The 18,573-nt window shown below is 32.3% G+C and overlaps 1 protein-coding gene across 1 annotated transcript in view; it reads left to right on the top strand.

The window, feature by feature from the left end:
• The window catches only part of LOC139487778 (probable helicase with zinc finger domain), a 67,300-nt gene that overhangs the window by 31,486 nt on the left and 17,241 nt on the right, over window positions 1-18,573 (top strand). Inside the window, exons 3-11 of the mRNA XM_071272856.1 lie at window positions 4,383-4,419; window positions 5,106-5,227; window positions 6,242-6,304; window positions 7,913-8,051; window positions 10,026-10,399; window positions 15,641-15,748; window positions 16,381-16,557; window positions 17,375-17,574; window positions 18,142-18,318. Coding sequence (XP_071128957.1) covers window positions 4,383-4,419; window positions 5,106-5,227; window positions 6,242-6,304; window positions 7,913-8,051; window positions 10,026-10,399; window positions 15,641-15,748; window positions 16,381-16,557; window positions 17,375-17,574; window positions 18,142-18,318 — 1,397 coding nt within the window. The remainder of the gene's footprint in view (window positions 1-4,382; window positions 4,420-5,105; window positions 5,228-6,241; window positions 6,305-7,912; window positions 8,052-10,025; window positions 10,400-15,640; window positions 15,749-16,380; window positions 16,558-17,374; window positions 17,575-18,141; window positions 18,319-18,573) is intronic.

Below are 18,573 nucleotides of genomic sequence, written 5' to 3'. Positions count from 1 at the left end.
TGCTAGTGGGGGCATCATCTGTGTCCCTTTGGACACATTCCCAATTTATTTTTTTAGAAGTGACTTTTAATTAAGATTAATAGTTACTATTAATTAAAATTAAAAATTAAATTTTTCAGATTTCAGAAATAAAAAGAAAATTTCTACAAACATTTTTTTTTTTGAGAGGATTTTTATTCAACAGCAAAGTGAATTGCTCAAAAGCAACAAAAAAATTGTTTAAGTTCATTAGATCACATTCATTCTGTGTCAGAAACCTATGCTGTGTCAACTGTTTAATCACAATCCAAATTCAGAGCTGAATCCAGCTTGAATGTTGTGTCCATACTTGCCCCAAGAGTTCAGGGCTCGACCTCTGCGGTCGTATAAAGCTGCGCCCTGTAGAGCATCTGGTTCTTTTTGGGCTGCTTGTCTGTTATCTATATCAACCACACTTGCATTAAAATGCATTAGTAATTCAGTGAAAACACATATTATACTAGATTCTTTGTCTACATATTTTTTAAGAACTTAAATAGTTCTCATTAATCTTTTATATCATTGTTTGTATTGAATTATGAAAATTATTGATGTTGTAATGTTTATGCCATTTGGGCCCATAATTGGAATAAAAATTTCTTCTAATCTTCTTCTCTTCTTCTGTACTATTTATAATCACACCCAATCAAGCCTAATTATAAGTCTACATATTCTAGAATAAAATAGTATTATTGAAAATAAAGCCATTTGACAGGGTTGTTAAAAATGTTTTGTACATTGGTGAAATGGATAAGGAATGATGCACATGTTTTCAAGTGATTGGGCAGATGGAAGCAGATAATTGTTGCTAGGGAGTACACAACATATGAGCTATATGAATAATGTACGTCCCAAAGTTGGTTTCCATTCTCTCACTAAAGTTTGCCTCAACCAAAGGTTATGAAACTTTAACACAATGCTTATTACCACAAAACTCGAATCATTTGAATATTGGTGGCGTCACTGTAATCATTTTAGTGTTATGCCCCTTTACAAATGGAAAAATTGCTGAATGTTTAGTTTCTGTTCTCTTACTTTAGTTTGACTTAACCAAATGTTATGAAATGTATACAGACCAAGTGTGAATTTTGGGGGTGTTACTTTTACTGTTCTAGAGTTATGCCCCTTTATATATTGAAAAAAAAAAATTTTTTGTTCTTTACTTATGTTTGCATAGTAGCCACCGCCCATTATTCATATGTTATGAAACTTATAAACAATACTTATTGCCATAAAAATCGAATAAAGTACTATTTTTGGTAGAGTCACTGATAACATTCTTTGGTTATGTACCTTTATAACTTTATATAATATGCAAGCAGAGGCATCATCTGTGTGCTATGGACACATTCCTCATTTATTGTTGACCTTCTTATGACATTTGAAATTGCTTAAGAATAACCATTTTATAGATGGTGGTAATAGGTGGATGGTTGATCTATTTCCATTGGCAAATTGAATGCATATACAAACAATGTATATTCAGGATGTGAACAAGTTAATATTAAAATGTGAAATGCATATCACTCCTGCTTTGTTATAGAGTGACAACCTGAGGCATATTTTTAACTTGTTAGTTAACAAAAGAGGGACGAAAGATACCAAAGGGACAGTCAAACTCATAAATCTAAAACAAACTGACAACGCCATGGCTAAAAATGAAAAAGACAAACAGAAAAATAATAGTACAGTGACCATTGTAGTTACGACGTAAGGAACATAACAAGGTAGAAGTCAGCAGAAAATCATATAACCTTAGCGACATTATACTGACTCAGAGCCATCCATACTACATATGTACTACTCAGAGCCATTCATACTACATATGTACTACTCAGACCCATCCATACTACATATGTACTACTCAGACCCATCCATACTACATATGTACTACTCAGACCCATCCATACTACATATGTACTACTCAGAGCCATCCATACTACATATGTACTACTCAGAGCCATCCATACTACATATGTACTACTCAGACCCATCCATACTACATATGTACTACTCAGACCCATCCATACTACATATGAACTACTCAGACCCATCCATACTACATATGTACTATTATTCCTTAGATGAGAAGCAGCAAATACACAGTTTTAACTTTTTGGTTTGACCTGGGATAAAACTTGTAATCTATTGCCCACAAGCTAAATGTGCACATTTCCATAAGACCACTCAGGAAGTCAGAACATTCCAGTTCTGTTAAGATTAACATAGTTTCAAATTCATTATAAGGGCCTTGTTTATAATTGAATCAATGCCAAATTTCAGCACTTTTCTCAATAAAAAATAGACCATGTTTTATTTTTTATAAACCTGTAAATTTTGTGGTCATACTATATGGTATATAGTGTGTCTTTCTCTCACAATAACCCAAGTTAAAGATAACACATCTTTTCTCTTATCGAGACAATGATTCTTGGAAACAAGAATAATGTATACATTGCACTTTGGAACTGAAGCTGCACAAAATAAAAGGGATCACAATGGACTCCAATAAAGTGTTATCTCACCTCTTGATTAGTGCTTTATGATGCTTAAGAAATTGATTAAGTTGATATATACATGGATATTTGTTTATCATCAAAGTAATCACCCGGCCTGTCTCCATTAAAAAAGGTTATACATAGGTACATGTTTTATAGGCTATTCCTTATTGATTTTCTGTGAGTTTTTGTTCCCTTTTGATTTTGAATTCATAGTTACTAAAAATATTTTAAATAGATTTAAATTTGTGCAGGAAAGGGGGTTTTCTGGATGCTAAAAATAGTATATATACTACAAATGGAATTGAAATCTGTTACATATAATGAGAGAACCGTCCCTATTCATTCGTAGGACAATGTCAAAGTTACTTAGGATTGTCCCACATTTGTACAGAAAATTAGTTTCAGGAAGCTTAATCAATTACTTTATATGTCAATGGAACCACTTGATCCTAATACTGTAAATTCAGAATTTATTGCGTGGATTTATTATTGCGATTTTGTCATTTTAGACTAAAATGCGATTTTAATTTTTGCGATATTGAGAAAAATCCTGGTTAATTTTTTTTCTGAGTAAAGTTTCCTGCTTGATGGAAATTTTCAATTTTTTAGTAAAATTTTAGGCAGGGTAATTTATATAGTACAATAATTATGGTTCAAGGACTTATTTTTCCCTCATTCTACCTTTGATTTGTCCTGTATTAGAGACAAATTTTCATGAAATGAGAAAATCTGAAAAAAAGTACTTCTTACACAGGGGTCGAATTTAAGCTTTTTTGTGTACTGGCCAGCCGGACCAGTGGACTGAAAATCAACTGGTCCGGCTCCAAATCTACTGGTCCTGCAAAAATGACATGCAAAATTGAGTGCTGGTATCTATGATGAGTTTATTTATTGACAACTTCATCAACTGAAATACATAGTATCCCCTGTAATTGATCTCGCAGGTAAATTCTTTTGTAAACAAACCGAGATTGCGAAGCAATCAGATATTTTTATTGGCAAATTTCTACTGGTCCGCCGGATCACCAGCTGACACAATCTACTGGTCCGACGCAAATTCTACTGGTCTCGGACCACTGGACCAGTGCTAATTTCGACCCCTGTTCTTACATAATTTATATTTTGTATACATTTGCAGTGGCGGATCCAGAACTTTTCCTAAGGGGGGGCCCGCTGACTGACCTAAGGGGGGCGCCCGCTCCAGTCATGCTTCAATGATTCCCTATATAATCAACCAAATTTTTCCCACGAAAGGGGGGGGCCCGGGCCCCCCAGGGCCCCCCTTGATCCGCCTATGATTTGAATAACATCCATTTATATAAATTTTGCATAGAATATTATATTACATAATTAAGAAAAAATGTTTGAAGAATTTGATGAAAGTGGATAATGTCAGCTGTTTATTTATAACCTAAATTAAAAATAAAAACTAAAACATATTAATTGTAGGAATGATTTATTCGTAATACCTAGGTGCATGCACACAGAAGTTAAAACACAAGTATTTCACCCTTGACTGATGATTAGTGTAATTTATTGCAATTAAATATGCAAGCTTTCAATTTCACATATTATTTTAAGTTAGATTTTTATTGATAATAGGAAAAACCTGAAGTACTTCCTTATAAAATGAAGTGTAGTTTATAAACTGGTTTGTAAATGTTATGCATCACTCTCTGGTTAACTGTTCATTGTTAAAAAGAGAGTTTTGAAGGAAGACATCAGAAAAAATAAATTTGTCCAAAGTGCAATTTTGTATTGATTTAATCTAGAGAATTTAACCTTGGAAAAATATGTTTATGTGAAAATAGATGTGTTGGGAAAACTCTATGTATACATGTGAGTAATATTCTTTACTTTCAGAAAAAATACACCCTTGCATTAGCAGAATGTGAATCTGGTAAGTTTAATATTATTCAGTATACTGGTATGTCGAGAGATTTTTTATGATCAGCAATGAAACAACTGTTCAACACAAACCTCAGTACAAGGAGGAAAATATCTACAAGGTTTTTTTTTAACCAGGTTTTCTGAAGGAAATAAAGTTATTGATTTTGGGCTGGGCGGGCAGGCAGCTTCTTTTGTTTTAGCACATTAAGTTCTCCATTCAGTTTCTTGTTTAAAAATTTAAAAAAACCCAGATGTAATATTCACAGTATTTCAGTTTTTCCATCTGGAAATTAGGCATATAGTAAAATCTTTAACTTTACTTCGACATAAATATTTTTATTCAATCAATGAAATCAAATTAATTTTCAGCAGGATGTCTCATTCAGCTCTGAAGTCATGCTTTGATAAAAATAACAGTATCTGACTGTTTAATGAGATTTGTCTTGAGCAAAACAAAGTAATAGGGAAATTATTTCAATCTTCAGAAAACAAACCCCTCTTGGTTCAGGAATTATTTAAAAAAAAAAAATTGTTTGATTTCATTACCTCAAAGGAAATATGTTATTTATATCATTGGATAGTTTAATAACTTGCAACATATCAATATAATATTGTAACGCTTGATGAATAATTTACATGTTTCAGTTAAATGTTTTTATAGACACAGTAATTATATTTTAATGTATTGATTTTTAGCAATTCAAACATTTGGAGAACATGAGAAGTTAAAAGAGAGGAAGATAAAGATTTTGTGCCACCAGGGGGACTTTGATCATGCATATACTATAGCAAAACAATGGTTTGAGGATCAACCACAGGTATATATACACCTTTTGTGCCACCAGGGGGACTTTGATCATGCATATACTATAGCAAAACAATGGTTTGAGGATCAACCACAGGTATATATACACCTTAATGGATCATGGTTGATTCTTTAAATTGATGAATGTGTATTTAAAGAGGTTTAAATCAGCATGACCAGACAAATCCTTGTATTAAAACAAACATTAAAATGAAAACAGAAATGGCAAAAAGAAAATGGCAGTACAACAGACTACGCCATCAAACAACAACTGGATCTATACAAAAAAATAGTAGCAAAAACAAACACAAACAGCATCAAACAACAACTTAGGTCATTCTAGAAAATAATAACACAAACAAAAACAAACAAAAACAAACAACACATGAGATAGTCTGACTGGGTACAGACACACAATGTGGTTGGGCTAAGCTGCTTGTCATGCAACCAAACCCACCCTTTGCCTATCTATAGACCGATATAGGTAAGAGTAAATAACACAATACTTTCATTTTATCTCTGAACTGCAAGTTTGGTTTTGTTTTAAAACATATTTAAATACATACATGCATTGTACAAATGTTTATAATTAGCTGGTCTAAATCAAAGTACCTAAATTATCACTTGGCACTTATTTAACATTTCTTTTATTGTTTTACAATTCATTGTCTTTTCAATAACCTTTTTTGACAAACTGAGACCAAAGGTTTATAAGGACTTTTAATAACCAGAAATTAAGTTCTGTGAGAACTATTTAAATTTACATATATTATATGAAAATCCATAATATCAAAAATGTATTTAAAATGATTTAAACTATATTTTAATGTTATGAGTGTTCGATCCAAATTTACTTTGTAGTAACAACATGCACATTAAAAAAAACAACATTAGAATTATATGAGAGAAGCTTTGCTTTAGGTGGTTTCATGATTTATATATTGTTGTACATGTATCGAAAATAACATTGAATTAAAAACTGCATTTTTTACATGATATGCATTTCTTTATATGTTTGTCATTTCAGAGTACTCTAGCAGCTAAAGAAGTTAAAAGATTACAAGTTGTTATACAGGCCTTACAAGATGAGGTAAAGTTTCTAACAATGAAATATTTACTTTATTTTTCTTTAAATAAAAAAGAATCAGTTGCAGCCATGTAAGCTATTGCCATGGATTGTTATCCCTTGTGTCTGTGTCTGATTTGTTCACTCGTAGATGAATCATAGGAGTCCAATATTTTATCCAACTTTTATCAAAGATTTAATTATTGACCTCTTTCTAGGTAAAGGTCACAGTATGTCATAGGATAATTAAACTTGTAGGTACAATCTTTATTAAGTCTCCCAAAGCTCAAACAAAGTTTAGAGACTTATTGTTTTTGCTCAATTCTTCTTATTTTTATTATTCTCCTTCTTTTTCTTCCTTTTCTTCTTTTTCTTCCGCCGCTTTAAAGATGAACTTGTCCGCAGCGGTTCTCCAAAACTACTTGTCAGATTAACTTAGGATTTTATAAAATGTTAGACTAATATGTCTAGGGGAGCCATCAGTCTTTTGTTTGTGCATTGGGGTCTATTAAGGGGTATTTTGGGGGTATAAAGAAGGGAGGGGTTTACTATAGAACCCTATGGGATTTTATTTTTTAAATTTTTTAAATGACTATAACTTGAAAACTGTAAGTGATAGACACTCTCAGTCTTCAGAAAAGATTACAAGATAATAAAAAAAGTCATATGAAATATATGGTGAGTCACTGGGGGTCACCCCCAACTCCTTCAATTTGAGAATATACTATGATCTTGTAAACGGTTGAGATCCCCACCCCTAAACCATATATATTCTTGTTTCAAAAACAAATTAAATGAAATAAAAGGGAAGTCCCTGGGGGTCACCCCCACCCTGTTCAATTTGAGAATGTGCTATTATCTTGTAAACGGTTGAGATCCCCACCCCTAAGCCATATATATTCTTGTATGGGACAATAAAACAATTTAAAAGAAATGAAAGGAAAATCCCTAGGGGGTCACCCCACCCCCCTTGTTTAAAAATTTGTAAACGGTCAGGATCACCACCCCTAAACCATATATATTCTTGTATGGAACAATAAAACACATCAAAGGAAATATAGGGAGAGTCTATGGGGGTCACCCCCATGCACTCATGTTTGAAAAACTTTTAAATGGTTGAGATCTCCACCCCAAAACCATATATATTCTTGTATGGGACAATAAAACAAATCAAGTGAGTTAAAAGGGAAGGCCTTGGGGGTCACCCCCACCCCCTCATGTTTGATAAAATGTAAACGGTCCCAAGATCCCTACCCCTAAACCATATATATTCTTGTATGGGACAATAAAACAGATCAAATGAATATGGGACCATGGGAATTGCGAATTATGGGAGCTTTGTTTGGGAGACTTCTTAACAGCATCCTGTTACAATTACTTCTTATTAATCATTATCCTTGCTTGTCTTTTTGAAAACATAATTTTGATGATATATATTAAGTTCAAGGTCACTTGAAAGCGTCCTATAGAACAGACATTTATGACAAGACCTGTGTGTGTATGACAGTTAATTTTGTGCACTATTTTTGATGGATCGCTTAATTTTTAGAATTATTTTATTCTTTAAAGACATCGTATTATGCATATTTTTATGAATACTGTTTATGAAAATAATTAATATTTTTGATACAGGATTCAGATGAAGATGAAGAAGATTTGGAAGAACAAGCAGCTGGCCAATCAGAAGATACATCTTCTCCATTAAATAGTGAAGAAAGGAGAAGTGTATCTCCCGATAAAGTGCCTAGCAATAATGATGTCAGACCAACAGGTAAGCTAGTCTCCATTAAATAGTGAAGAAAGGAGAAGTGTATCTCCCGATAAAGTGCCTAGCAATAATGATGTCAGACCAATAGGTAAGGTAGTCTTTATAATGGGGTTGGGGTGGAAAAAGGGGGGGGGGGTATAATGGTTGCAAGATTTTATATTTGAATAACTACATTGATGTCCAATTTTTACCAAACTTGATTTGATATTGCCTTATTAGATGATGAAGGCCCCTTTTGATTTTGAGGTCACTAGGCCAATGGTCAAGGTCACTGCAATAATTAATAAATGAGTGGATTTTGGTTTATGGATGTATTTTTTAACCATATGTCCAAACTTAGCTGGAGGGTGCCACTTGTGGAAAAATCAAGACTTGTTGGTCTGTTCGTCAAAGCTCTAATTCACAGTATCTACAAATTGACTGAATTTTTCTAAAAAAAATGTAACAAATCAATATCTTTTGAGCCACAAATCAGATCTTTACCTGTCTTTGGTGGTTGCTGAACCATGGGATGAAACAAACACCTTTATTTTGGTTACTAGGTCAAAGATCAAAATGACAGCAGCATTTAATGACTGAAATTTAAGCATTTTTTATACCCATCATTTGACAAAAATTGCCAGCAGACTTCACAGTCGTCATTTCTTAAATATTTTACATCTTCCATTTGCTGTTTCTTGACATAAAGCAAGGTACTTCGGTTAAATAACTGGACATCAAATCTAAGCAGAATACATTTTAAAAGTGTTACCAGAACTAAACTTTCTGTTGAAATGCTCTTGTTATTTGTATAGTTTGTAAATATAAAAAAAAGATGTGATATGATTGCCAATGAGACAACTATTCACAAAAGACCAAGATGACACAAACATTAACAACTATAGGTCACCGTATGGCCTTCAACAATGAGCAAAGCCTGTACAGCATAGTCAGCTATAAAAGGCCCCAATAAGACAATGTAAAACAATTCAAACAAAAAAATGAACGAAAAACAAATATGTGACACATAAACAAACGACAACCACTGAATTACAGGCTCCTGACTTTGGACAGGTACATACATAAATAATGTGGCGGGGTTAAACATGTTAGCGGGATCCCAACCCTCCCGCTAACCTGGGACAGTGGTATAACAGTACAACTTAAGAACGAACTATAAAAATCAGTTGAAAGAAAAAGGCTCAACTCATCAGATGGACAAAAATACAAGTGGACGTGGCCCAGTACTTATACATCCCGACACCAAAAGACACAATGAACAGATCTAAGAGTACTCGCAGTTATCTGACAGCTAGTTCAAGGCCACTAACAACTAATAAAAAAATCATGCAACTAAGACTAAACTATCAATCCGTACACATCCAACATCCAATGGATTTAGTGTAAAGACGTCATAAACAGCCAGAGAAAAACATGACCTTGTGCAATGCCAAGTTACAGGTATTGACAGATTGTAGATCCATGAATATGTATATGCATATAACACACTAGTAAGAATACATTTTCAAACAAATCACAATTTACAATAAGTTATTAAAACATTTAAAATGAACTTGTTTCCACAGTATGTAATTGATTTTCTTGATATAATAAAAAAAATATAGAACAATATGAAAGTTAAAACATATGAGTAAGATTTGTGAGGTAACATCTTGTCAGTGTAATTTTTTTTTTAAAGTTCAACTTATTTGTTTTCAAGTTGATATGCAGGTCCATGGAATAAATGGTATGATACAAGCTTGAAATTGTACTGTATAAAATCAAGAAATTATTGCATGCATTTATTATTGCTATTTTGTAATTTAAGACTAAAATGCGATTTTAATTTTTGCGATATTGAGAAAAATCCTGTATAATTCATATAAAAATTTCTAAATACGAGTTAAATTTTTTACATTTATAACCCTGTTTGCATTTTTTTCATTAATAAAAACATCGCAATAATTTCTGAATTTACAGTATACACTTTCATTGTAGAGCTTCCTTGTTGGTGTGACTTCTGTGACATGAAATTTACCTCAGAAACAGAACTAGAAACTCACTGTCGAAGTGACTTACATAAGAAAAAGATAACATCAGATGAAGATGGGCGGTGGAGATATCGCTATCCTCCTAGAGGTCTTTCCAGTGAGGAATACACATTATGTAGAAGTTTTATGGAGACAACCAAATGCCATCTTGGTGAAAAATGTACTCAGGCCCATTTAAATGAAGAACTTGAGGAATGGAAAGAAAGATTCAAGTACAAGAAAGAACAGATGAAGATTGCTAGAGAGAAACATCTACATGGTACTACATATGCTGAACAACTGATGGAAAAGCTTGTTAATATGGATAATCCAAAGTCACTGGTAGGTAGATTAACATAACTTCTTTAATTGAACCAATTTTGAGTGCTTTGTAGTAACCTTGGTAAGAAAATTTGATTTTTATGCCCCACTTACGATAGTAGAGGGGTATTATGTTTTCTAGTCTGTGCATCTATTCGTCCATCCGTTCCTTCATCTGTTTGTCTGTCTATCCCGCTTCAGGTTAAAGTTTTTCTTAATTTCTCTTTTATTATGAGAAATAGGATAACTATATTGGTATATGCTTACCTTGCAAGGTCCTCATGCCCATCAGACAGTTTTCACTTTACCTCAACCTCATTTCATGGATCAGGAAACAAGGTTAAGGTTTGGTGGTCAAGTCCATATCTGAGATACTATAAGCAATAGGTCTACTATATATGATGTATAGAATGATTGTAAGGTGAACATGTCCAATTGGCAGGTGTCATCTGACCTTGACCTCATTTTCAGGGTTCAGTGGTTAAGTCAGATAAGTTTGTGCCTTGGTCTGTTTTTTCTAATATTGTATGCAATAGGTCAACTTTATTTGGTGTGCAAATATTGTCTGTCCTTCATGTTTTATTTGACCTTGACATCATTTTTACAGTGCATTACTCAATGTTCCTTTTTTTTTGGCGTTTTTGGAAAATGACGCAGTCATTGTTCCATTACTGGCGACCTGAACTTCATTACATTTCTCTGCCTACCGCGCTTGGTTTCGTATTTACTATTTTCTATACAAACTGGAATCTGCTTGTGTTATCATTAATTATGCATGAGAGGTCATTGTGTAGTAATCAGCCAGGAACCAGTTTACAAACTAACTGGTTTCTGCTTGTATTCCACTACACTCGGACAAAGTGTTGTAGTTTGACGGGAACCAGTTTAGAATTTGTAAACTACAAAACGTAATCGGTTATTGTTTATTCCGTTTTGGTGTTTCATACCGACTTTTATGGTTTGAATAAGCTTAAGACCCTTCAAACATTAATGTGATAGGTATATTAAAGACTGTTTTACAAAAGGATGGAACTGTTTTGCTTTCAAAGTCGTACTATAGTGATATCTGTTATGTACGGATTTCCCCTCTCACCGGTTAATTTCTTTTTTTACACGTGCTTTTGAAACTTCCTGTTTAAACATCGCAAGTTTTAAAATTGTTTTTTGAGTGAATTTAACTTATTTTAACAATCATGAAGCGTTCCAGAATCATTTTCAAGCAGTTTCTTCTTCTCTTTGATGATGGAAAATAGGTTTTTCTCAAGAAAATACCGCAAACAATCGCAGAGGAATTGAAATGTACAAGTCAAGTCGGCACCTGGTTAAATTGGCATCTAGTCAAATCGGCACCTATTTGATGTCAATTCGGCATCCAATAATATTTGTTATAATATTTTCTATTCAATTAATTAATAACTGTTACCAAGTACATAGTGAATATGTTGTTGTGTATTTAGGTAAACAACGAAACCAAAGTGAAATTATGTTGTTGTGTATAAAGGTAAACAACGAAGCCCTTACCCAAGCTGTTGTTTTAACAATTAGACAATTATTAAAAAAAAAATGGAAAACTATGAGCCCCTTTCAATAAATCAAACTTTCATGCCAAATAATAAGCAAATTTAAGGTGTTTTTTTTCAGTAAAGTTTAAAAAGCATTAAACAAACAATCCAGTAAAATGCTCAACTGGTTTAAATAATGCATAAAAATATCCAATATCTCATGTATTAGTCCAAATAATTATGACGTCTGGCAAGGCTATTTTATTTTTTTTCTGTGACGTCTTCCTACAAAGTTCGTAGGTAGGCTTTCTTAGGAAGGCGTCCCAGAAAAAAATTAACATAGCCTTGCGGTCATAGAAAGGTGTCCCAGAATAAAATTAAAAAAGCCTTGCCAGACGTAATAATTATTTTGACTACTCATATATATATCATTAAAAATACACCAAAAATGTCATTTAGTTGAGAAAAATAAATATATACAAAATGTACAATGAACACCCAAAAATGTGAAAGTTAGTATTTAACTCTTTTTGCTTAAATACTGAAAAAACTTCTGGCAACCCCTTACTTATTTTTACTCTTTTTGCTTAAAATACTGTTAAAATATATATTTAACATGGGTGACGAATTGACTATATCAGGTGTCGATTTAACCAGGTACTGATTTGTCCAGGTGCCAATTTAACCAGGTGCCGGTTTGACTAGAATTCTTTGACAAATGTTTGAGTTTCATTAGACCTTTGATAACAGTAACAACAAGATTATTTACTTAATATTTTGTGGTATCAGGTCTATTTGCGCCCAATACACTTTCGCACCTTGCAGGTTCGCACCTCGCACGTTCGCACCCAAGGTCCGTTCGCACTCTACTCATTCGCGCTCAATTTTAATTCAAATTCAAGTTGAATAATTGGAAAATCATGATTGTTGTTTTAAATTGCTTTGGTGTAAATACTGAATGTATTTTTAGCTTGGTATGAGTAAAACATTGAAGATTTTAAAGGAAAAACACAAAAGATAATTGTTTTTAACAGCTTGGTCTCTTTGATCTGAAACAACGAAACAATAAAATATAGGAACCAAAATATAGCAATCCACTATTATAACCAAAACATGATAAAATCTATTCAACACACAGAAAAAAACATAGTCAGAATCTCACTTCATTTTGAAACAAGTCAATGAAACAAAGTTATAGCAATACACTATAACCAAAACATGATTAAGAGTTATTCAACACAAAATAAAACGTTGACAAAATACCACTTTAATTAGAAAGGATTATTATTATTTTTAACAATACGCTATCCAAAACATGATTAAGATTTATTCAACACAAATAAAAATGCTGTCTCACTTTTATTTTGAGACAATGACAACAATTATACTTATAAGAAAACACTTGCTTACAGAGTTATTAAACACAAAACCAATTAAGATTGGGTGCGAACATTTAGGGTGTGAAAGTGAAAGGGGGCGAACATGAGTGGGCGCGAACGGAACCGGATTCAGACTATGTACCAGTGAGAAATATACAAGCCTTTCTACGGTATTTATTTGTACAATTCAGGTAGTCTTGACCTATTCATTTGTCTTAAAAAAACAGCCAGTTGTCACCTTCACTTCACACACACACATATACGAATATCAATTATATGCTTATGAGACATGTTGCATTGTTAAAATAATTATGGTATGTGAAAATCAAGACTTGCATAAAAACTATCCCAATATTAGAGACAGTGGCGTCATTTTTCTTCAGAGCTTTCAGCTCTTTGATTTATAATACTTGCAGCAATAGCAAACCGTATTTGGTGTATGGAATGATTGGAAGGTGTATGTGTATTTTCAGTTTGGTAAATCTGACCTTGACCTCATTTTCTTTGATCATGTTAAGTTTATGTCATAGTTGTAGTTAAGCTTTATATATAGAACTACCAACATAAAATCAATGGTTAGTAATGAAGGCAAGACATTTCAGTGTGTGCACTATTGTTTCAAGTTGTAGAATAAAGTGTATACTATTGCATAAAACATAGCTATTGTGTATAGTACATAAAACATAGCTATTGTGTATAGTACATAAAACATAGCTATTGTGTATAGTACATAAAACATAGCTATTGTGTATAGTACATAAAACATAGCTATTGTGTATAGTACATAAAACATAGCTATTGTGTATAGTACATAAAACATAGCTATTGTGTATAGTACATAAAACATAGCTATTGTGTATAGTACATAAAACATAGCTATTGTGTGTAGTACATAAAACATAGCTATTGTGTGTAGTACATAAAACATAGCTATTGTGTATAGTACATAAAACATAGCTATTGTGTATAGTACATAAAACATAGCTATTGTGTATAGTACATAAAACATAGCTATTGTGTATAGTACATAAAACATAGCTATTGTGTATAGTACATAAAACATAGCTATTGTGTATAGTACATAAAACATAGCTATTGTGTATAGTACATTTTCACATTACATGTTATACAGTTGTAAAATGACAGTCAATAAAACAGTAAAATGGAAAATTATACAAAATATTAACTCAAATATACTAATGAAAAATACACAACAATCTTTGCTCAACAAGAAATCTACAATTTTTGTATTCCCAGGTAAAAAGTGACCAATACATCTAGTGTTCATGCCCATTCTGTCAATCTAAAATCAAGAAGTTTTCTGTATATGTTTTTGGCTTTGCCTGCAGATATTGATCAGATGTTTGGTAAATTAAGGTGCATAATGATATCCAACAGATTAAGGGTATTGTGTTGTCTGTCTTAGTGGAATTATGGCTCTTGAAATTTTGTAATGCCTGCAGAGCTCATATTTAGTACAGAAATGTTTGAGGTTGTTGGGAAAAGCATCTGTGTCACACCAACACATCTAGTCTTCCATTTCTTGAGCTTAACTATGGCACAACTGAAATCAAATACTTTGCATCAATTTTGACAATGGAGTTTTGAAAGGCAACAAGACTTTGCTATGTTTAACAGGATGCAGCATGGAAATGCATTAGCATCATCATAAAACAGCAGATAGTCAGTTGCTATCATCACTAGTTCAATGTTCCTTAACGGTGCCTTTTTTGGGGGTCAAATTTTCTTCAATCATTAAAAGCACAGGAAAAAACATTTAGCTGAGAGTTGGCCTACTAATTGATCTAAAATATATAAAAGCCTGCTCATTATGACTGAATCGCTTATATTCAGTTGCGTTTTTATGCCCCACCTACAATAGTAGAGGGGCATTATGTTTTCTGGTCTGTGTGTCCGTTTGTCCCGCTTCAGGTTAAAGTTTTTGGTCAAGGTAGTTTTTGATGAAGTTGAAGTCCAATCAACTTAAAACTTAGTACACATGTGCCCTATGATATGATCTTTCTAATTTTAATGCCAAATTAGAGTTTTTACCCCAATTTCACGGTCCACTAAACATAGAAAATGATAGTGCAAGTTTCAGGTTAAAGTTTTTGGTCAAGGTAGATTTTGATGAAGCTGAACTCCAATCAACTTGAAACTTAGTACACATGTTCACTATGATATGTTCTTTCTAATTTAAATGCCAAATTAGAGCTTTTACCCCAATTTCAAGGTCCACTAAACATAGAAATTGATAGTGTGAGTGGGGCATCCATGTACTATGGACACATTCTTGTTGAATCTTTATTTAACACATCCACATAGATGATAGATTTTATTTGTCAATATTAAACTTTCACCTTGTATTTTATCTTTTACAGATGGTACAAAATGTTGAATATGCAAAAATCCATTTGAACTCTGACCTGAAAGTCAGTATGACATCAAAGAAATGCACCAATGCTTGGACCTTTACACTTACTAGCAAGGTAGGTTAATATTTAATGTTTAAAATCTTTAAGATAACAAGTGAAAATAGGGATTTGCTTCATGGAAATTGCCATGGTTTTAAATACATAGACTACATTTTATATCATGAACAATTTTTAAGAAAACATTATTATAAAAAAGAAGATGTGGTATGATCGCCAATAAGACAACTCTCCACAAAAGACCAAAATAACACAGAAATTAACAACTACAGGTCACCGTACAGCCTTCAACAATGATCAAAGCACATACTGTATAGTCAGCTATAAAGGGCCATGAAATGACAATGTTAAACATGTCAAACGAGAAAACTAAATAAATAATTTATAAAAAAAAAATAGTAGTTCACCATAGTTGTCACGTGAGATATTGCAATACCTCTGTCATCATCTGGGGTAGTAAACTTTTTCAAAAACTGGGGGACCAATTTCATAGAAACTTAGCTGATGGCTTTTTAGGGTATTTAGATTATAGTAACAATATTTTTTGTTTATCAAACAACATATAAAAATTACACAAAGGGTAAATTTCAGTTAATTGGATTATTTTCAAAATATTGCATTTTTATTTTATAAAAAAGTGTACATGCAATATTTGATACAATATTATGTATGAAATGATACTATTACAGATACCCCTACACAGAGTAACCTTATTAGATGACACAAACAGAATTTACTTTTACATTGCCAGTGTATCTGTGGGACCAAAGAAAACCCAGAAATATCAAAATATAGAAAATAACTGTCAGGAATGGGTTAGTCCTGATTATAATAAATCTGCAGCTGAACATGTTTATAGAATAAAGGTAAGTTTGCACAAAATGGATTCTTCTGTCTTAATATGAAAGATAGACATTGTTTTAATGGGTGTTTCTAGTTTACACTATGCCTGATTCAAAGTTAAAGATTTGTCTATTTAGAAGGGTATTATTTCAAGAATTTTGACTAACTTTAGAATAATGCATTATAAATTCAGGATATTCAAATACATTAAATGACATTGTGATGTACACCATGTTTAGCATCTTTGTCAAATATTACATCCTCCATACCATAATAAGTATACAATATTAGGTCAATGTCAGAAAAATAAAAAACTTTTTTGTATGAGGCTGAGAAACTGGGGAAGTGCGAGGTTCTACTGAGCCCTTCCCAAGTTTTAAGCCAAATACAAAAAAGCTGATATTTTTCTGACATTGACCTCATATTGCTTTTATACTGCAACTGAAATAAATAAATTTATTGCTATATGAATTGTAACACAAATTTCAAACTTATTTTCTTCCCATAAAGAACTGACTGGAAAAAGTGTTCCAAGATGAAATTGACATTGCACAAAATATAGCAGTGTTACTATATTTAGGAAATAAACACAACTAGTTGCAGCATAATTTAAAATCTTTTAACAGGAAATACAAAAAACTGGAATGGATCTAGGGATTATGTGATACTGTATGTAGTTTACCTCATTCTGGTTTTTTTAAATATCAATTTTTGGGGTTTCTCTTAGCATACAAATTTGCGTAAGAGATTCCCTGCAGTTCACTTTGGAATTAAATACAATTTTCAACAAAACCTTCTGTACTATTTTGATAGATAAATGGCATTATGTGAATCTTTCAGGTAATATTCAAGACAGACATATATGGCACATTTCGACAGACGTTAGTGTTTGATTTTGGTATGGAGCCTTTATTAAGTAGAGAAATGCAGATAGAATCAGCTCCTATTACTGATACAGAAAAGTTGTCAAAAGATCTCCAAATGACTGACCAAGGCAGATGGACGAATGAAAATATACAACTTACTGAATATGAAAATAAGTAAGGTTAAAGTAGTTGTTGTTTTCATACTTGGGCATGCTTAACAGAAGGTACAAATAATGTATGTGTTTAGATGTAGGAAAACAATGTATTGTGCAAAGGTTAAATTCGTTAGATATTCCTATATAAACACCTCATATCTTCAAGTAAGATTTTGTTAGTATTATTTCATACAGGCATCATTTCAAAAATAGGTTGTCTTTCTTTGTGATAGTCAGAAGGAGTTGACATTTGATTGATTGTTTAATTGGGGTTTAACACTAGGTCATCACACCAAGGGTCTAGAAACAGTCATATTTGCCTGACATGAACTCTAATGGCAAAATATTATATATTTGAGATGTAAAACTGATTATTATTACTGCTAAAGTTGAGAAAAGAGAACCCCTATGAAATAGCTATAATGTGCCTGTTTTAGGCTGATATATTGATACAACATGTGTTAGAAGAAAACTTATGTAAATGCTTAACAAGAATTGTTAAAATTTCAGGATAATAATAATAGACTTATTTGCGTTTTATCCTCACTGATTATGATAATACAATTTTGCAACTTTTTGTTTTCAGGACAAATGATTATTCATTAGATGAGAAGAAATTGTTGACTAAATATAGTTTACCAGAAAGTGATAAATTTAGAATAGCTGAACACTTGATGCACCCAGCTTCAAAGGAGACTTACAGAATTTGGATGCATGAAATGTTATATTTAGAAGAATGGGCTCAACTCGAAAATATTGCAAGGTAAAATCCACAATTTAGGTTAAAAAAATCATTGTTTTAGGAAACATGATTTTCTTTTTAATTGAAGAAGCATGCATGTCAAATTTATTTTTGTTATACCTTTAAAACATTTTTTGTATAGTACTGTATTTGAATAAACAGCCGTAACAGTTTTTTATCAATTTGGCCATATATGATATTTGAACCCCTTCATACATTTGAAAAGCAAGTAAAAGCGTACCAGTTATCTACTGACCATCTGCTTGAATTTTATTG

The sequence above is a fragment of the Mytilus edulis genome, chromosome 9, assembly GCF_963676685.1.
Source record: "Mytilus edulis chromosome 9, xbMytEdul2.2, whole genome shotgun sequence".
Classification (NCBI taxonomy): domain Eukaryota; kingdom Metazoa; phylum Mollusca; class Bivalvia; order Mytilida; family Mytilidae; genus Mytilus; species Mytilus edulis.
Note: the sequence above shows the minus strand (reverse complement) of the source record. Positions and strands in the feature narration are given on the sequence as shown.